This window comes from Lates calcarifer, linkage group LG7_1 (assembly GCF_001640805.2).
Source record: "Lates calcarifer isolate ASB-BC8 linkage group LG7_1, TLL_Latcal_v3, whole genome shotgun sequence".
Classification (NCBI taxonomy): Eukaryota; Metazoa; Chordata; class Actinopteri; family Centropomidae; genus Lates; species Lates calcarifer.
This window is the reverse complement of record NC_066839.1, coordinates 14,369,732-14,391,594: the sequence shown is the minus strand read 5'-3', so window position 1 is coordinate 14,391,594 and position 21,863 is coordinate 14,369,732. Positions and strand designations below refer to the sequence as shown.

At 39.3% G+C, this 21,863-nt stretch overlaps 1 protein-coding gene across 1 annotated transcript; it reads right to left on the bottom strand.

The window, feature by feature from the left end:
* Positions 1–619: 619 nt before the first annotated feature.
* stum (stum, mechanosensory transduction mediator homolog) lies at positions 620–18,326 on the bottom strand. Its single transcript, XM_051071953.1, has 3 exons — positions 17,333–18,326; positions 6,910–7,092; positions 620–3,794 (listed from the first exon to the last, which is right to left on the bottom strand). The coding sequence occupies exons 1-3, from the start codon at positions 17,541–17,543 to the stop codon at positions 3,760–3,762; spliced, it is 429 nt and encodes a 142-aa protein (XP_050927910.1). The 5' UTR covers positions 17,544–18,326; the 3' UTR covers positions 620–3,759.
* Between the last annotated feature and the right edge of the window lie 3,537 nt (positions 18,327–21,863).

Genomic DNA, 21,863 nt, shown 5'->3' with positions numbered 1-21,863 from the left:
AAGACAAAGTACAGCTTATGCTAACAGAAATGTTACCAGTTAGTTTGTCCACTAAAGTACTGGCAAATTAAAAATTTGACCTGATGACGGCGCTGAGGGAGAAGAAAAACTGAGGGATCACAAAAAACTGTTACATTTCTTCAGCGGAGAGAAAGGAATGCGGCAACTGTCATGGCAGTTGTTGAAACATTTCATTTTCAAAACCACAAATGTCAACGCCATTATGCTAGAGAGAAAAGTCAAGGGATCACGAAAGCCATTTGGATTCATTCTCTGGGGACCATCATTGCAGTCCATTCAGTAGTTCTTGAGATACTTCAATCATGACCAAATTGTTGGACCAACTGTCAGACATTGCCATATAGAGCCTCATTGCTAGCAATACTAAAAATGGCATTTAAACAAATAAAAGCATCAGTGGTGCTTGAGAAGTATGAGCACCCTCATGCTGGAAAGTGTCTGATTGAGAGATTAGTCTGAAAATCGGCCAAAAACTTAATTTAGAGCAAACCATGTAGCAAAAGGAAACATTCAAAATGTCAAAGAGACCGCAGCAACCACAGAGGCAACAGCTGGCCTGCTGCAAGATTAGCCATATTAAGAGAGGCATGTTTACTCATGAATTGACACATAATTTATTTACATAAAAATATACACATACTGATAATGTACCTACAAGGGTAAGTGTTACTCTATGATTGCACTGTATTGTGACATGAGAAAAAAATGACTGCAGAATTCCTCAGATCCTCTGGGTAAACAACCTGCTCATGTCTGGCTGTCAGAGGATGAGTCCCTCGACCATCTGGAGCACAGAAAACAGGAAACACTCTCCTTTCCTGCAACACTGACTTCTGAGGAGTCTTTGAGTGGGGCAGTGAATCTGCTGATTTTGTTTAGAGGTTGGATAGGCCTCAGGTGTCAGTGTGCAAAGTTGCTTTTTGTATAATCGACTGTACCTATTAATGATGACTAATACTGATTAACATTTTTTCAAAAACTTACGTTTTTTTTAATTGCAAGATTTTGTATCAGTCGCCTCAAAGGGCTTAAAATAAAAACAATATTGCAAAGTCACAGAATAAGCTACAATCTTAAAATAGTTAAGTTAGTCTGTGTGTGCATGTCTGTTACTCTATACAGTCATTTAACACCAAGGATATGCATGCAGAAATCTGTACATGGCAGTATGTTCAATCTACAATCGAAACATCAACACAACACCATCATCATTGAAAAAAAAAACAAAAATCTAAAATAAAAACATTACAATTAGTCAATATTCCCCCTGAAACAGAATCACTGTTTAGGGCTGAAAGGTGGATTATAATAAAGTGTTTGAATAACAGTTATTTCAGATCTATAAACTGCACTCAAACCCAAATTAAGTACAGAAACTCCAGCACCACTGCTACAAAAACACTTTTGGGAGAACACTGGTCATTTGTAAGGCAGAAGATATCATCAGAATTACAGACATTATCATCATCATCTCTCTCACACACAAAAACTGTACAACATATATACAGTCAAAACATAAACACATTAGTGTTGTCGTCCAAAATACAGTAGTACTCTTAAAAAGGCATTTGGCTAAGAGAATGAATTAAACCTTACAGCGATAATAAAGGGAAAAAAAATGAAAGAGTAGAGTAGAAAATCAAATGAGGAGAAGGGAAAAATCACAGCGCGAGTTATGCAAATGGAGTTTCTGGAGATTTCTGTAGAGGCACAAACAATACTGGGATTTCACCATGAATGCATTTAACTTGACTTTTATCCTGAAATGCTGCATTTCATTTCCAGAATCTGTCCAATTTTACAAAAGAGGTTAAAGGTTATAATCTGCTGTGCCCTTGGTTTTAAGGTGTACATGAAGTCACGCTTAAATAGCCCAGCTGGAGCCCATTCAGTTTTTCCAGCAGTAACTGAACTAAGCACTCATTTCCTGCAGTAATTTTGATTCACTGCTTTCCATTAGTGTTATGGCTCATGCTAGCTGGCTTAATTCTTTTCGTTTAAGGCTGTTTGACTTTTGACACGCCTGGATATTTTTCAGGGAAATGAGCCAATGATACTGAGAAAGTTAATGTGGTATCATGGGGAAAGCCTTGTTTAGATCAACACTTCTAAAGCGGTTGTGTTAAATATTACAGCTTTCTGAGTTTAGAACATGATAGAATCGTCGATCTTTATTTATGACTTCCAGAGCCTCCCACATAGTGATACTGTGCCCACAGCATATACAGTATTCCCCAATCTCTATATTGCACACAATTAGTCATACACACAAACACCCACACACTGATATATAGATAATGTACACATTTTGGCTTTGTACTTAACACAACTGTGAATTCAACAACCTTTCATATTTCTACTGGGGTTTTTTATGGGAGTTTTTGACTTCTCATTAATCTTCAGTCAATGTAAATAAGCCAGATATAATAATTTAAACAAAGCATTGCCTTAATGACATCCTGTAACTGAATCTTTGTCATAATGTGACAGGCACGGTCATAACTACAGTTCCCCAGAGAGGCCAATAATGAGAGCTATTTTGAAACCTGTTAATTAGATACAATGCTATAGTAATGTGTAATATCATTTTACACATTTCAGAGGTATGACAGTTCAAATCAAATAATTATCGATTGGGATGACTCATTTTTAGTGCAGCCCTGAAATTTCAGAATATAATTCCTCCTGTGACCAACAGTGAGAGACGACATGTTAAAGATGTGTTATTGTGCCTGCACTAAGACTAATGGAAGGGTTGCAAATACCTTCATCATAATCATGTTATCATTCAAACTATCTATGCTGAATAGTAAGTATCAGAACCATTTATGGTTTGATTACATGCTCCACAGGAAGACATGTTTGTTCCACAGTCATTGAATAATTGCTGATTCTGTGCGCAGTGATTGTCGGATTTAGTGAACACGACTTAAATATGAGCCTTATAGTACAGAACTGGCTGTTTTACTAAGTAAACACTGTTCATTTAGAGAAGACTATACTTGTTTAAGAATAAGAACCTTTAACCCCTCAAAGTTGTAATATATTGCACCTTTTCAGAGCAGCAAATGGTGTCAATATCGCAATGGAAAAACCACTGAAACACACCAGAGGCTAATGCTAAAGTCAGTCTTTCAAACAGTGAACTATGACTATAAAATTCTTCAATAAATCTAATGACATCTAACACTGAAATAAACTGCTTTAAGCAGAGTGGCAGCTGCACCAGGCAGTCGATTCAGTGGCAGTGGAAACATTGTTTTGAGCTCAGTGACATGTAATGCATCATTGAACTAAATACACCTGTTATTCCATCATGTCCTGTAGGAAATATGTTGTTGACCTACAGTTTTTACAGATTTGTAGTTTTAGTCAAATAGATAGATAAAGGATATCAAAAGACAGAATTCAGAAATCACTGTTAGAATTACTCAACAAGATACAAACACACTGTTTTGTCTTACCCATTGTATTTCTTGTGTATTTCTGTGTGTTGTTTCTTTTTACTATAAATCTAAATTTGGCCTGGAGTTGAGCAATCAGCAGCTAACAAGCAAATATTTTCACTAAGAGCAGTCACTTGATTCACTTTGACTAAATCATTTTCATCATGTCTCTGCCTCCCTCTGTTGTCAGCTACAGGTCATCACAAAGGTAAAGGTCACCCTAAGGCTTCAGGGAAGTTGAAGTGGTCAAACTGTCCGAGTGATCCATCAGGTAACTTGAGGGCGGCGTCTCTCAGACATCTTGGGGAACACCCTGGTCTCTACAGCCTGAGGACGGGGAAGGTGAGGGACACACAGAGGGGGGAGAAAAGGAAAAGGTGTTTGAATGCTATAAAGCTTTGTTAACTATTGTCTGGCTTTTATGGCCCCAGTTAAGATGGGTTTTAAAGAGCTACACGTAATTACACAACATTGATTTTGAACTTTTGACAGTAATTGCCTTTCTCTGTTTCATTTAATTGAGCACACTGAAAGCAGAGAGGTTGGCAACAGCCAAAAAGGAGCCAAGCTGAGGCATTAAGAGCTAATGCTTTATCAAGCATTGGCTGGCAGGTTTCCCCAAAGTGGCAAACAATATCAAACTGGCACTGGTATTATGGTTTCAAACAGTTTGGAAACTTAAACTAACTCCATCCGTGATGGATAAGGAATTTGTTAATGAGCCAACATTTCTAAAAACAGAAGTGTAACAGCTTAACAAACACACAGTTATCTGGTAAGGATCAACAGACATTTGGCTAGGAACAATGTAATTTCAAATAAATGAGACATGAGTAGACAAATCACTCCTATTACTTTTTACTTTAATCTTTAACTCCTGTTTTTAAAGCCCCCCACCACCAGTTGAATTTTTGACAACCAGGAGCACTATAGAGGGTCCCATTTTTGTCAGCATTACACAGTCCTGCTGACGGTTTCATGTTATTTTAATGATCAACATTTGGTGAAACTGAGATATGTGCCAAGAAAGACAGGGAAGAATAAGACTGAGACTGAATGAGCCTTAAGACTGTGAAACAAGCTCTGGAAAAAGCAAAAACAAACTTTGATAACTTATTTTAAGTTAAGTTTTATTTTTAAGTCAAGACCATGTGATGCAGTTGAAAGCTTGTAAACTACTAATGTGGACTACTCTTTTCAAGGTCAAGAATGACCTTTGATGCCTGAACTCATGAGATTTAGGCCGACTTTCTGAGGTTACGGAACATATTTTGTAATTCCTGTACAGCCCAGATGAAGGATCATGAGAAAGCTCCAAATAAATGTCATTTCTAAGCCTGGGAAATGTGGTTATTTGTTTTGGTGGTGTACTCAATATCGATGTTGATTTTAGTCAAGTCTGTGACATGCCTCTTCATCACTCCACGATTTCATCAACTCACTGGGAAACTGTTGATAGTGAGTGACGCAAGAAAGAAACACTTACCATCAGAAACTTTGGTTGGTGAAGAAGGAGAGTAGAGGGAGAGAAGAGACAAGAGACAGTTAGTCATGATTTGTTAAACAGTTTTCATGCACTCTGTGTATTTGTGAAGGTGACTGTATTGTAGTACCACAAAACGGGCAAATCGGAGCACTCTAGGAACTTTCAAAGGAGAAAAAAAAAATCTGATGTGACCTCATTTGACTCAGATGCATAACATGATCAAATGAACACAAACACAGTAACACAACTCCAGTTTATCAGATCGATAAGCAGAAAGAGATGGGAGACAGGAAAAGAGGGAGACAGAGCAAGTGGGAAAAAAAAAAAAACAAAACTGAAGAAGAAAACGGAGGTGGAGAGGGAGACTGGGGGGATGGGCAGAGAGTAGGAGGAATAATGTAAGAGAGAAAGAGAGAGAGCAAGGATATGGCGAGATCAAATAGGAACAATCATTAGATAGAGAGAACGACAGAAGGAAGGCGATCAGTGGGAGGACGATAATACCATGATCATCAGATAGATGGAGAAACAGAAGAGAAGGAGGGGTGTTTGTAGAGATGGAGGTATGGAAAGAAAGAATACATTGATCATACTGTATGAAACACTGGCTCATTAGAGAGGAACAGAAAGGCAGGAAGGGAAGGAGAAAACTGATAAATATGCCACATTATCAGAGTGATTGATTGCATGGGAGAAGAGAGAGAGGGAATCGCTCAATAAGAGTCTAACTCTCCAAGCTCCAAAGACGTGCATTGAGGTGATGAATAGTTGAATAATAATTGATCTTACAAGCTAAGAGCATGCATGGTCTCAGCATGAGAATCTGGTCCTCTGTGCAAATGGTTTTCATATTCAGTATAAATATTCAATACGCTGCTAGCCGTGAGTGCTAACAGGAGTATGGATTTTAGCAGCAACAGTTGAATAAGACGTGTGCCCGGCGGCCTGAGAAACAGTGGGGAGCAGTGAACAAAAACACACCAGGGGGGCTGCTCACTCCCACACACACACACACACACAATTACTGTTATACCTCTCACACACACAAACACACAGGAATTCTTGCAGGCATGAACACATTTGGATGCACACACACAGGCAGCAATTACCTCACATACGCACACTCATACATACACAAAGAAGAAAGAACTGTGGTAATAACAAAGGCTGGCTTGGCGCAAGGAGAGAACAGTGACTGTGTGTGTGTGTGTGTGTGTGTGTGTGTGTGTGGTGTGTGTGTTGGCACTTGTTCATGCATCAGTGCCTGAGGAGAAGACACTACTTTCTGACAGAGAAGGCAGTAAAATTACCCAACCTGTACCTTTCTGCATCTACATCTAATTTCTTTCTTTCTTTCTTTCATCATTAAGCAAGAGTAATTCGAGCATTTGTAGGGTCTATTTTCAGCTGTGGATTAATACACATTTGTGTATTAACACAAAGCACACAATTAATGCTCAGTATTTGTGGGAACTGGACAGTGTATGTGGGGTCAAAATAAACTACAGTGCCCATGCACATCATAAATAAGGAATGTGCCACCCAGTGCAACAGTGTGGCTCACTGATGTGGCCTATTGTTTTATTTAGAATATAACCAGACTTATTTCTTTAATTATTAATAGAGTTAATTGAAAACTGAATTTACACTTTCAGTAGTGTGAGAAAAGGCAAAAATTGAAACTGACAAATTTTTAACTGACCTTTTTATGACACCAGTGTTTAACCCCAACACCTAAAAAGTCTCATTTTTATTTACAGACTAAGTATTACAGTTAGATTTTCATACTGTAAAAATGTTAGAATTGTTTGGATGGACTTGATGGACTGAACTCAGCTTATGTTAGGCAGTCAAAAGAAAAGGGAGACAAGACTAAAATAGAAACAAAGAGCGGTGAAGAGAACAGGCAAGAAGACTGTCAGCCGGAAAGATAAACACAGACCGACAGCTACTGACTTGCCAGGATGACCATGTCCATTCCCCAGAAGATGCTCATGATCCAGCCAACCATGATAACAGCTGTCAGTATCTGGATCAGGGCTGCTGCCACGTTGAGCCAGAACACACAGCACACACCTCGCTCTGAGATCAGCTCACTGCGAGCTCCACACAGCACTGTGAACGCTGAGATGAAGGTACCTGTGGGACAAAACCAGCAAAACAACTTGTCATGGAAAAAAACTACACAGTTCAGTGAAAAAGTTTTTCCAACAACCATGATGTGGTACTTTTTATGACATTAGTGCATTTGACTCCATGAAGTGTTTAGCCCAACATGACTGCTTAATTTTTGATGAAATATACCAGACAACAGAGTCCAGACTTTCCAATGAAATAAACAGAAGAGACATGTACTTACCTCAGCTGACAAAATGATACAGTGTAATTCACAGGGGTGCTTGCTCATGCTAACATGCTCACAATGACCACTCACTAACAAGCTGATGGTTAGCAGGCAATGTTTACCACATTCACCATCCTACTTTAGCATGTTAGCATGCTAACACTTGCTAATTATCACTGAACACAATGACCAATGTGTGATTAGTGAGGGAATGTGATGAGTTTTGCAGGTACTGGATCACCAAAGGTTCAAATGAGTACCATTTCTGTCCCCAGGACATTTCATGTATATACATGCAAATTACCTGTAAAATACATTTATTGAAAAATTCATTGAAAAAAAATTTAAAAAGTTGCCGGGAAGTGACCAGTACACATTTTGCATAGTTAAACGTGTGATGACGCTCAAATGAAATCTGACTTCAAACAAGAAACAAGCAAATGGCAGCCATTCATACATGTACCAGATTTCAATTCAGTAATTGATACAATATTTCACACACTCAATGGAACAGTCACCATTTTGTTGGGTTTAGACACAAAAAATATGTACTTCCTTAAGGGTAGAGGATGTCATATAATGTCCTCCTTTGAGCCCGTCATAATTAATACAGCCACTAGAGGTCACCTAACAATAAAACGCAATAATAATAACCTGATTGGACACACGATCTCAATATCATATATATATATAATATATATATATATATATGACAAACTTAACGCACTACAGACAAACTGTTTTCAAATAAACTGTAAACATATGCTCTGTTGCCTTGCTATAGGTAGTATCATGTACAGTACTGTAGACAGTTATAGACTCAAGATGCTCAACACAGCGTTATCTAACACTGGCTACTCAGTTTCTCCGAGTATGTGAGTCAGTATTTAAGTAGCAGTCGTTTGGGACTATCTGGCCATGGCTGCAGTCGATCTATGCCGTGCAAAATAGCACAGAAAGACACAGACGCATCAATGCTGACATGCATTGAGCTGAAACAGGATTATCTCTGTGGACAATCCTTGTCTGCCTGAATGAAATCCAATATCACTCCTCATCCTGCTATCTGGAGACCTGGACCTTCCCAGAACCTGTTCATTGTACAGTAATTCCACAGTGAGTGTGTGTGTGTGTGTGTGTGTCAAAAACAAAGGAAAGTGCACACAAATCATATTATTTCATTACTGAATGTTTCCATGACAACATTCCCTCAGGGATAGGACATACACACCGTATATAAACTATGATTTTCACACTCTGTATCACAGGTCTACCTTTTATTGTCAATGGCATATTTGGATCTGGTGCATTATCTCACACTGACTCTCTAACTCTCTCTCTAACAGTGTTCATTACCTGCCATCCATACAGTCAATGGGACAACTTAGCATTACAGCCAGAAGCCTCACACTAAGTTCACTTTACTAAAAACCATTTCTCAGGAGTATTCATCTGTGTTTTATTGTTTATTTTAATGACTTTTTTATTTTCATTTTGAAAAATAATAAATAAATAAATAAAATTCTGAGATATGTATAATAGTGCCAAATCAGAATTCCTACATGGAAATCAATGCCACCCCATGTGTTTCCACCTTATCTTAGAAATATACATCATCCTCATCCTGTATTAAATTCTTTCATATGCAGCAACTTTTTCTATCTCTGTCCTCAAATCCCAAAAGGCAGTTCCTAAGAATAATTTGCCATCCAGTAATTATTGCCATCTGGGTCCAGTCTTTCAGTGATTACAGGAAGAAACAGATAAAATACTGAGTTATACATATTAAGAATATTAGATTTTGGACAGCATACAAACAAATACAAAATGAACACTTTAACAAATGTAACAGTTAACCTCCATCCAGAATTGATGGAGTTTTACCCTTAAATCTTTTGACATTATTCAGAGATGCTATAGGTTTCATTTGAATTCCTCCACTGACCACGAGGCTTGTATAATTGTGAACATTTTTGATTCAAAACATCTACAAGACACGCCAGTTTACATTCAACATATACAGCACTCAGACTGTGTAAACAGCCACAGAGTGATTCTGCATTTTTGTGGCTGTTGTTAAAAGTGTCACTAAACAGGCTGGTCAAGATGATGTTAGTCTGTCTTTTGGTTCAGTGGATATTTCCACTCTACCATTTAGTTAGTATAAAATGCCTTTTGTAAAACTGTCTGAATGTGAGGTGTTTTTTCACTGATTGAGTCATTAAATCTGAGATTTTTTTTTTTCATTTGTACAAAACCATAAATTATTCAAAGAATCAGCTGATGTTGTTTGTATGTTTTTTCAAATACTGAACTGAATGCTGTGAATACTGTATGCGACACAAGAAATGCCTGGTGGGCGTTGTGTGCATCATGGCCTTGGCCCTTCTCTTTCTGCTCGCTCCATCTCTTGTCACATTGGAGGAATTCAAATAACAGTGCGAGCTGAGCAGGTGGGGGGAGGGAGGAACGAGAACGGCAGGGCTGCCAGCTGCATCGAGTTCCTCTGAAGAGAAGACAGGCCAAAGTCGACTCATGTAGAAGTTTCCTATCACTTTTTCTCTCTTGGCCTGTTTCTCTGTTTTCCTCTCTGACCACTTTCTGTCTTTCCAACTAAGTTTAAATGAGCAGGCAAAATAAAAACTCAGAATGAATGAATCTCACAATCAATCTTTCTATGCAAACACGGACATACCACATATATTCAATGTGCCCCATAATCTAAGACAAATCTGAATGAATACCATAATATTTACTTTCACATGACCTACTCTGGCAAGCACAATCCCAGAATAGTACAGAACAGCCCCGGAAAAGTAAAAAAATAAATAAAAAAGGCAACGTTCACTTGAGGAAAAACAGAGATGGATTAGCTATTCACTTTTCCTTTCAAGCTTTTAGCTGATGCTCATTTCTTCAAAGCTTCCCACAGAAAGAGCATCAGTGGGCTAAAACGAGCGTCCACCCAGTGCCGATATGGTATGATCAGACAGAGAAATTTTCAGGTCACAGGGGCCACACCCACCAGCAGATGCTCTGGCTGCTGATGGAGCTGCCCACCTCCAGACATGAGCCATGATTGACAGCAAGCTGATGGCTGAATGGTTACACATCACTTCCATCTGAGTTTTTGGCATGTAAAACAGGATTTATACAGTCTGGTGGCTGCTTTCAGTTTTTCTGTGTGAGTTCCAGCTTCTGTCACATGCGGTCACGTGTCAATAATAAATGGATATTTGATGATCAACATGTACATTAGGGCTGCAAATAATGGTTATTTTCATTATTAATTAATCTGCTGATTATTTTCATTATGACTTGATAGAGTATGAAATGGTGAAAAGCAGCTGAGCCCAAAATGACATCTTCAAATTGCTTGTTTCTCTGACCCACAATTTGAAACCTACAGGTATTCAATGTGCAAATGTTCACGTGAGACATTGGAGCTAATGAATACTTTTTTTTTTTTTTTTTTTTTGCTTTAAATGGCAATAACTGATTATTAGGTCTCTCTGGGGCAACAGAAATATACATACATTCACAGCAGATAAAGAGAAACATTAGCATTCATTTGAAGTTGTGTTTCTGGCCATGCGATGAATGTAAGCCTAATATTCATTCTCCTTTTTTAGCTACTTTTTGGTCTCCATGAACTCTTGAAATATCTCGTTATTTAGCTGCTAAATGCTCCACTATATTCACCGGCTAGTTGCTAATTCTATGTGTTTGTCATTTGGTGCCGGGTTGATAGCTACAGTAGGTTTTTTAGTTGAAATTTGCTGCTTATTGTTGCTAAAAAGTATACAAAAGTGGTGAGAGTAAACCAAAATGCTGATGTTGTGGGCCCTAAAAACCAAAACAATGAACTAAATGACACTAAAACGCCATAGAGAGATGAAATAACTGCATGTTGTGATTTGATCTATCGTTAATATAAAACTAGTAACTGGAACAATGTTAACTTATTGTCCAATAGATTTCTGCTGTTATGGGCAACCTGCAGCACTACCATCAGATTTCTGTGCTCTCTCATTATCCTACCAGTGTTTCTTTTCTTGATGAAAAAAGTTATGAAATATCCAACATTTAGTCTTTTGTTAGTGTAAGATTCATTATACACCAAAGGCAATATCAAAACAGTACAAAAACTGAATTAGCTGCTGACCTCTTACAGAGCTTTTCAAACTGCCCATAATTGACCAGAACAAAAAAGCCAACCATCCAATGTATGAATGTATGCTGTATGTGCTCAGCAATTCTCCACAGCAATAATAAAGCTTTAATGAATTTATAAACCCCTCTGTTACAAATCCGCTCTAACATTCCTCCCTGTGTGAAAAGCTCTTGGATCCTCTGTATGTCGCATGTGGGAGATTTTGTGTGCATGTGCATGTGTGTGTGCCTAGATATTACCCAGACTAATGACTATAATTACACAGAGAACTCTACAGAGCACCCACTGCTAGTGTGGGAGGTTAATGATGGAGTGTAAGAGTGTGAAAGACAGAAAGAGAAAGAGAATGAGAAAAAAGGAGACAAAAAAGAGAGAAAAAACAGGGATGAAGATACAGACAAGGGAAAAGAAAGACAGACAGTGTGCTGTAAAGTAGTGTTGGGAATGTTACTTGGAAAATAATGTGATCAACTCAACAGCAAAAGTAATCAGTTACACTACTTGCTACATTGCTTACTTTTCATTACTCAGCACAGCTCAGTCACAGATTCTTTTAAAGAACTTCAGGAGATCTGTAATAAAAGAACTGGATCAATTAGTTGAAGTTCTCTGGATATTGTGCAACCAGGAACGTGGTATTTGATCAGTTTTATCTGAGTGTTGATATTGCAACAGACTGTATTGATCAGTTTATCAGAAAAGGTTAAGAATACAGCCTCTAAGATTAAAACTTCTCTTTGGCCTTCATCCCCAAAAACAACCTTCGGGAGTGTTGGCGATATTATGCTAAGTTCACACTGCACGGTTTCAGCCCTGATTTTCACTCTCTTGGAGTCAGAGTTGGAGTCCATTCCACTAGAGTGAAATTTGTTGTGACCTGGTTGTGACTGTCAATAAGTGTGCAAGACATGTGGTGAGGGGAAACTCAAGAGAGTACAGCATTCAACAAGCATGGAATATTCCCTCTTTTTTATTTCGCTGCAAATCAGTGCACAAACATCTCAACATCTCAAAAAACTTTGTGTGTGTGTTTTCATGACAAAACAGTTGAGCAGCCAGACAAACTCATTGCTCCTGGTGAAAGATCTCGTATTTCATGACCCCCGTCGATAATCAGTCACGTAATGTTCAAACCACAATGATTCCAAGATAAGACAACAAGTCAGATAGCGCGTGCATGGACACTAAACCATCCAGGCCTTACACAGAAAAGCTTGTGATTATATTTCTTGGTAAAACTTCTAAGCAGCAGCAGTTTAAGTAACAATATGGTCACGTCGTGGAGTGTAGAGCCCTTTACATGGCTTATAGGCATTCACAGTATGTGCAACTGGTTCTAAGTGTTGGTCAGGGCCAGAAGGCACTACACAGCATGTGCCAGATTACCATAAAGTGTCAAGTAACAGTGAAATTCTTTTCTCCAATCTCCAAACCCTAAAATTAACCCTTGAACATTTTCCACATCTATGGGCCTTATAATAACCTAGAAACTAGACCCAACTCTAATCTACACAAACTGTGCCTTTTGACCCTGAATAACTTGGTTAAAACGAGGACCAACACACATACACACACACAGTAGAGGCAAGATGTCAACATGACACAGTAAACTGATACTGATGCAGTGTCTCCAGTATCACATACCATTAATCACACACACGTGTGCACACTCATAGACCCCCCCCCCCCCCCCCCCTCCCACACACACACACACACACACACACACACACGTGACCTCTGCTTCCCACGCACTCACACTGAAGGCGAAATCATATATTCACTTTAGCTTGTGTCAAAGCCTCTCGCTTTCCAGTCCTCTTATGGCAAAGATCATAACACATGTAGAGAGCTTCACAATAAGTATGCGAAATTATTTACAAGCCGACAGCTCATTAATCTGACTAACATGGTTCTATGGTTCTCCCCGATAGATTTTTCCCCACTCCTCCTTCCTTACATCGCAGGGACAGTCCAAGGCTCTGGCAACATAACGTCAGGCAGGATTAATGTAAAGTTAAAACAAGCAGACCTGGGAGGAAAAGGTTGTCAGTTTGAATTCTCCAACTCAGCGTAGAGCTCCGAGTGTGGACACACATACTTTGTTCCTCACCTACCTCACCTAGGTACCACCCGTTGATTTGTTTCTTGTAATTATAACCACAATTTTTTCCTCACCATTATGTGGAATATTCTGATATGCTGACTTTCTGAGAGTTAGATAAGATGATTGATACCACTCTCTTATGAGACGATTTAGCTTAGCATTAAGGGTAGAGGCAGGGTAAACAACTAGCCTGGCTCCATCCAAAGTTAAAAAATATGCTAACCAGCAACTATTCCTTGACAGAAGGTAAATGTTGAACTATTCCTTTAAGTGCAGTGGTGGCAGATTAGCAAATGCTTATATGAATAGTTTTTGTAACTTTTTTTGGTCACATATATCTCACTTTGACAGCTAAGACTATAAATCTTACCAACAATCAATCTTAGAACCTCTTTTAAAGGAGTAGTTCGACATTTTCTTAACCTTATTCGCTTTCTTGCCAAGAATAAGACGGGAAGATTGATGCCACTATCAAGTCTGTACGCTGTAAAGTGAAGTTACAGCCGGAAGCCAGTTAGCCTAGCTTAGCATAAAGACTGTAAAAAAAAATGGGAAACAGCTAGCCTGCCTTCCTATAAAACCTCAATGTCTCATTTTTACAACCAGGCTAGCTGTTTCCCCCAGTTCCTTTTCAATGAGAAATAATGTGACCTCAGTTTTGAAGGCTCAGTATTTTAGCATTTCAGCTGCTGTCTGTTGTGCTATAAAAGTGTCTTACATTATTTGTCACTGCGCGTGTGCTCTTTGTATATGTGTGTGTTTGTGCGTTGTGTGTTCATACACCTGTGTGTCTCTGTGTCTGCAGGATATGGTGTTCTGTCTCTGTCTCTCGTCCAAATTCAATTACACATTTCTACATTTTATTTTGTCTGGAGGTTGAATAGAGGAAGACGCTGTTTTCAGTCTCAGTCAATTTGACCCAAACGACACACACACACACACACACACACACACACACCACACACACACACACACACACACACGCACGCATGCATTGTGTTCATCTCAGTCAGTGTTGTCATGGCAACTAGCCGCAGCCATTCAATGAAATGTCAAGGCATTCAGGCAAACCCCACACACACACACACACACACACACACACACACACACACACACACAGACGAGGTGTTGCCTTGATGATTTTCATACATTTTGGGGACAGTCACAGGTCGGGGCAACGTTTCTGCCAAAAGTATGAAAACTGATTATTTGGGTCAAGGTGTTTGCTGACCCTGTTTTATTACACGGCCGTTTGTGACATTGTCAAGCCAGTAATTCAACATTTATTGCGAAAAAGTTGCAGAAAATAAAATGAATGTGTGTAGAAGTGAGAGGAGTGAAGAGGAAGGAGTGAATAAGATAAAAGACTTGGAGACCTTCAGTAGTGAAAGATAACAGAGAAAGCACAAAGAGAAGGAGATGAAGAGGAGATGATACACAAACACACACAGACATATGAATGACTCTCTGAAGAGTTATGACCGACCGATCAGAGTCATGGGGCAAAGAGGACACATCATAGCTTATTTGGTGATGGATTCCTTTAGAGAAAAACATCAGCGTTTGTGTTTTTCTCTCTGTTGATTTTTGTTGTTCTGTATTTCTTTTTTGATTCTTTGCATGGCCCGATCTGCTGTTCCTAAAGTAATGAATAACCTGCTGCTTCCCAGCTGAAACACTCAGATAATCTAGATTAGTGAGTAACAATGTGTGTGTGTCTGCATGTGTGTGAGTGTGCTCACTGTGCCTGATCTGGATGAGTATAATTTAGGATGAGTCTTTGTGTGTCTTTATGTTGCAAATGTTGTGTGTGCGTGTGTGAATAGGACTTGGCAACAGTGGTTACAGTACAGTACATTACACAGTGTGTGTGTGTGTGTGTGTGTGTGTGTGTGTGTGTGTGTTTGTCTGCACATGTCAGTCTGGCTCCACAGGCTTGTGAGGATCAGCATATCGATGAGGCTGATGCTGCATGCTGTGCCTGTGTGTGTCTTTAGCTACCAGATGTTGTGTCATAATCTTACTAGGCACAGACATTCAAATGAGTGGAGGATTAAATGCTGTAAAACTAGAAGGGAAAGGTTGGACAGAGGATAGAGACATTCTAATAATAGAAAATAATTAGCATCTGTACTAGTGTTGGCATGAAAATTCATACAGTGAGACAACCAGATGGATTTTCAGAGAATACCTGAATCCTTACATTACATTACAAAGGCGAACTGAGCAAAAAGTGAGCGAGTCTCACTCTGCATTACTGAGTTCTAGCCACTTGAATTCCTCATTTCGCTGTAATACCACAATATGTCAAATTATCTCTCAGAGTTACTTATTTATTTCAAATTGGCAACAAGAATTCAGTTAGTTATACAACACAAATTGGAATATATAAAGCCCAACTTTTTTCAAGGTCATCAAAATATGTATGCTATGACCCAATATTTTCTGTATGAAAAAACAAGGAACATAAGACACAAGCGTTCTGAACGTAAACCAACAACCAACAATCAGTTTTTCCTCTCTAGAATTTAAACTCGATATCTTTGAACTCTGTTGGGTCATTTTTGAGAAAATCAGCTAAATTTCTGACAAACTAGACTAGAAAACATAACTGCCTTCCCAGATGTTATGATTAGAGCCTGTATATCTCGTGGCAGTTCTTTCCATGTTGTGACCTTGAGCACAAAAACACCAGCAAATGCAGTGATCTGTTGGGGAGGTGCCTGCTCAAATGAACCTGTTTCTTTTCTGCAACCTCTATGATCCTCTAGGGGAGGACATCAGGTTATCATTGCAGACTGGTAAATGCAATTTGACATTAATGCTACCGGAAAAGATTTACTGAACAGGCAGAATCTAAAGTATCATTTTACAACCCAAATATGCAGAGAAATTACAATGGCTGAAATTTCATATTTCACTGTAGCAGTTTGTCATTTGTAAAGTATATAAATGACAGTGTTGAGTTTTTGGATACTTTACTTGTTTTACTTCTGTGTCTCCTACAACAAGCTGCCAAGTTTACAGCCCAACACTGCAATGTCAAGACTTCCACCCATTATAATGTTGCAAATGTTGAGTCGACCCACGGTGATGATGCTGCTGTCCATAATGATGACACCTCTGATGGATTTTATACGCAGAGTGATGATATCTAGAGACCACATTCACTGTGTGCATTAACACTTGGCAGGCTGAAGCTGTGTGTGTTTACACCCTGACACACTTATTTTAAGACAAGGTGTAAGGTCTCACTGTCTTCCTCACCCTTCTTCTCGCATATGAGTCTCTTTTACAGGTATTGTTCAGAATTCAAGAGATAATTTGGATTTTTTTTTTTCTTTAAACTTGTCCCTGCCTGCCTACATTTCATGCAGCTTTTATGGTCACTCTCCATTCCCTTCTGTTATTTAGTTATTTATTTATTGCCTTCAAGTTTGTTGATCTTGTTGTTTTCTGGCATGTCTGCTTGCATCATGTCTCTAAACTCTCCATGTGTGTGGGTCTTCCAGTTTCACGACCACTCAGTGTTTCATTTCAGCTGTTTTCAAACTCTGCCTGTTTACTTTCTCTCACATTTTCTCTCTACGTTTTTTACTTTGTAACTTTATTCCTTCACACAGAGAAACGCAGGCAGGAAAGACTAAGACGTTATAAGTTGGGAGGGGACAGATGGTCCTTCATTTTCCAGCTGCGTTATGCAAAATGCATGAATTCAGAATGTGGAGAGAAGAGGAAAGCCTGACTGCTAACTCACCGAGTCCAGGTATGAAGGTGTTCAGAAACAGACAGATGACAGCCAGGGGGAAAGGCATTGTGGGTATCGCGGCCCGCAGAGGTCCCTTCTTCTCCCTGACCTCCACTACCACTCCTCCGCCGGCTGTGGGGGCCCCGGTCATGGCTTTGGCCCCAAGATTGTCCCCCGTCCTGACTCGCCCGTGCTCTGTTCCTCCTTCTTTCTGTGCCATCTCACTTCTTGTATTTCCCTCTCTCTATTCTATGAATAAAGACTAAAACTAGTTGGTGATGATTGGAGTTCCTCTGGATTAAGATTATCGATGATTCAGCTGAAGGCAAAAATAATCAACAGTGGTTGATTGTATCCTCTGAGAATTAGCTAAAATATTCAGCAGTGCATGTCACCATCTATGTCACATTCACTGGCAAATAAATAACATCAACAAGTTGCCTAAAATAGTGTCAATCTATAATCAAGTTTGAAAGCCTTCAGATTCATCCAGGGAATATTCTGATGCCTAAAAGCTTTTCGTCAATATTCAAGTAAATGTCAGTTCACCCTGGAGAGCAGTTATCTTCAAATATTTCTTTGACAGATCCTCTGGAAAAGTCACCTCATACTTGTAGCTGTTTATGTCCCAGCAGGAAACAAGTCTGAGATTTTTTTTTTCTTCTTCACGACTGTTGACTTCTCCTCACTTCAGTCCCTCCAAGTGACAACACTGTCTCCTCAGACGTCAGTTTGTGTCCATGTCCAACATGTTCTTAAGGAGTGCTGAATCAGTGACAGCTCCTCCTTAAAAGTGTTTGAATGTCCTCAGAAAAATCCTCAAGAGATGTGCAGCACTTTTCAGCAATTTATTCTGAAGTCACTTAATTTCTTTCTTTCTTTCTTTCTTTCTTTCTTTCTTTCTTTCTTTCTTTCTTCTTCCTGTAAAATCGCACTCAACCCACACACCTCTCTGAGACAGAGAAGAGAAAGTGCACACTACAACCCCCCTTTTTCTACTATGTCTCCCTCTCTCTCTCCCTCTTTCTCTCCCTGTCTCTCTCTCCCTCCCTAAGCCACCCATCCTCTCCCTCCATTTAAAGGAACAGTGCACCAATCTAACGTTGCAGCTCAGTGAGATCGCGTTCATCAAGGAAGTTACTCGGAGCATCTGACTTGGAGCTAATGCACTAAATGCATTTGACTCTCATTTACATGAGTGTGTAGGATAAGCATATGGAGGACCCTTGAAGATGTTTGCTGTAAGTTAATGCTAATAGATTACAGTGCTGTTCATTCCATCCATTCACACATTTCTGAGAGATTTACTGTACGTGAACGAGCATTTGATGAGGAAAAATAGACAGAGAAAAGAGAAAGACAATGTGAAAGCATTTGAATATGTTGTCATTCTCTAATAATGGTTAATATATAACCAGAGAGAGAGAGAAGTGCAAAATAGAGACATAAACAAAGACAGGGAGGACAGAGAAGTAAAAGAACAGCAGGGACAAAGTGAACAAGGGATTAAAGAAGATAAAGGTGAGTGGAGGGAGGTCAGGATGATGGCCGTCGGGGGGGGGGGGGGGGTCAACAAGATGAAGGGACAGCCAGTGTCAATATCTCAGTAATTATTCATACAACCCAATCCCCTGAAGATCAGACATATATTTGCGCCCCCACCACCACCACTCTTCACCTTCTCACCATCGGCATGAGCTCTATTTAAACACAAGCAGTTAAGAAAAAAAAAAAAAAAAACCACAAACAATGGAAATCAGTGCAATCCTAAAAAACCCTGATATTATTCTCAGCCTTTGTGCTAGCATCTCTCTCTCTTTCTCTGTCTGTCTGTCTCATCTTCTTCTTCCCTTTCCCTCCCTCTCATCTCTACTTGGTCTCCTAGCAACCCAGGAAGCTGTGGGTAATTATACGGAAGATATTGATCTCTAGGTTTTTGGTCCTCTCTCTACCCCCACCACCACCCACCCCCCTTCTCATCTCTCCATCTCGCTCTCTTAATATCTGTTTAATTCCCACTTTTAATTTCCCTTTAATCTTTGGAACAGACAGAGATAACTGCTACAGAAGGTAGTTTTACTCTTCTTCTTTTTTTCTCATGCAAAGCAGCATTATCGTGTGTCTGACAGTGCAGGACTCTGGACCACTCAACTCAATCTCCATTGAGTTGTTCAGCCAAAGGCATACAGTGTAATGTGCTGATGCTTATTACCATGACAACGTGACAGGAAAAGTTATGTGGCAGCCGTCTCACAGTGGCACTGTGGTTATGGGAGTTTCACCAGGGACCGATTTACCTCTGTTAGTGAGGTGATAAATCACCAGCATTAGACTGGTGATTTACTGTCTAATATCCCTTAATGATGAACATCCTAATAACCCTCTAATTGTGTGTGTGTGTGTGTGTAATATTCAACAGTGTGTTATATGAAACATGGCTCTAACTAACATGTTTGTTCTTGTTTGTTGACTGTAATTGTCAGGTTATCATTGACTTTCATTAGTTTCCTCCATCTAAGATAAATCCCGTGTGCATGTGTGTGTATGTGTGTGTGAAACTAACAGGCGTTGGTTTTGGCACATGCTGTGACACTTTGTTTCTATAAAAACACTCTCGCACACTCAAGTGCGTGAACCTCACTTCTCCTGCCGTCTCTTTGACTCTTCCTCCATCACACACACAAACACACACACACACTCTCTCTCTCTGTCTCTTTCATTCTCTGAGGGTTTAATTTATGTTGATCCCATCTGTCAGGAAAAGCTGACATCACACACTGGTTATTTATATATATATATATATATATATGTATAAACGTGTGTTTGTATATGTGTGTGTGTGTGTGTGCTCCTGATAGCATCCCATTATATCCCTCACCCTGGACTGGATCATCACCACAGTGACTGTACTGTTCACACACTCCCTTTTCTCTCACCTTTCATCTGCAGACTCGCTGCTGCTGACTCTCACTGGCTTTTATATTCCCTGTGTTTTTCCTCATCTTTAATTCTCTCCGGCTCCCAGAACACCACATGAATTACCCATACAAGTGTATCACAATAGATTGTGTTTTCATTCAGCTTTTTATGAACAAACACTCAGCAGCAGGAAGCTTTTATAAAGACAGGAACACTGCATGCGCTCACCAGCATTGGCTCTGTTTCAGCCCAAGGTTACCACCTTACTACTTTTTGGATGCAGTAATTATTACATGGGTTTATGTACCGTTACATCTGAAAACCATATCCCTATATCTCGGTCGTCAGGCAGAAATACCGTATCTAATACTCAAGAATTCAATGTGAAGCCAGCTGAAATACTCAGTTGTAGAAGGTAATTATGTACATATACATATATATACTGTACTGCTGCTTCATGCTCCCACATCACTACATTAACTACAAAAACAATGTCTAGTCAGGGCCCCTTTTTTCATATGTCAATGAGTTGTTGTCACCTCCACAACAGAGCCACTTCTGCTCTAATTTGTTTGATGCCCAAAGAGGTCAAATTATCCATTATTTAAGAAAAAAGCAAAGAATAGAAAAAAGCTTATGCATTGTTGCGTCAGTATTAACAATCTATTAATGTATCACCATATTAGTAATTTTTCTGCAGGAAAAGAGCTTTTATTTGTATACATTAACTACATCCTTCTGCTTCTAAACCAGGATCTTTTTCACTGATGTATTGATACTTTTACCATAAATAAAGGGGCTGAATGTTCCTTCCACCACTGGTGACTGTAAAACCTCAGGCTTCTTGCTTGTGTCCTAATTTTTCTCTGCTACAGGTAGGTCACGCAGACAGACAAGCTTATATGCAAATTTAATAGGACGTCTCTGAGGATCTCTTCTTGGTCTCATGAACAAGTATTTTTATCACAGCAAACCCAACATGACAGAAGATCAAGTCAGATATGGCTTTAATATCGTATTGAATAACTGGATTCTTCTATCATTTAGCCCCTGATATGCTTAATGCTCACTATGTTCTCTAATTTGTTTAGTGTTTTATATCATCACAACTGCAAACAAGAGGCTGCCCTATCTCCTGCCTGATTTCGCTCCTTCATTAATATGCAAATCTATTCAGCTGATGTCCTCAAGAATCTAATCAGATCACCTCCTCTAATAGGTCACCTGTGGCATGAGTACAAAGCTCCTTATCAGAGGTTATTGAGTAATTATGCTCAAAAGATTATGTATGTACACACACATGCACAGTAACATGGAGGGTGACGGGATGTTAAAAAAAAAAAAAATCTGGGTCTGAAACTATTTAAAGAAAGTCTGGGTGATGATGTCACTGCATTGACGTCATCTGAGGTGTTGTTCTGGGGCAAAAGGAGATTTTCAGGTCAGTTAGTCTTGAGATATCAAAGACCCAAACCCAAAGAAAGGGCAACAGGAGTTAGAGTTGACACCTACAGACAGAGTGTGTTTCATTTTTGCACTGACCCTGGACAGAAGCCATCTGAGGATTCTAGTTGTGATATTTGACTTGCTAAACTATTCAGTAACTCCATTACTGACTACA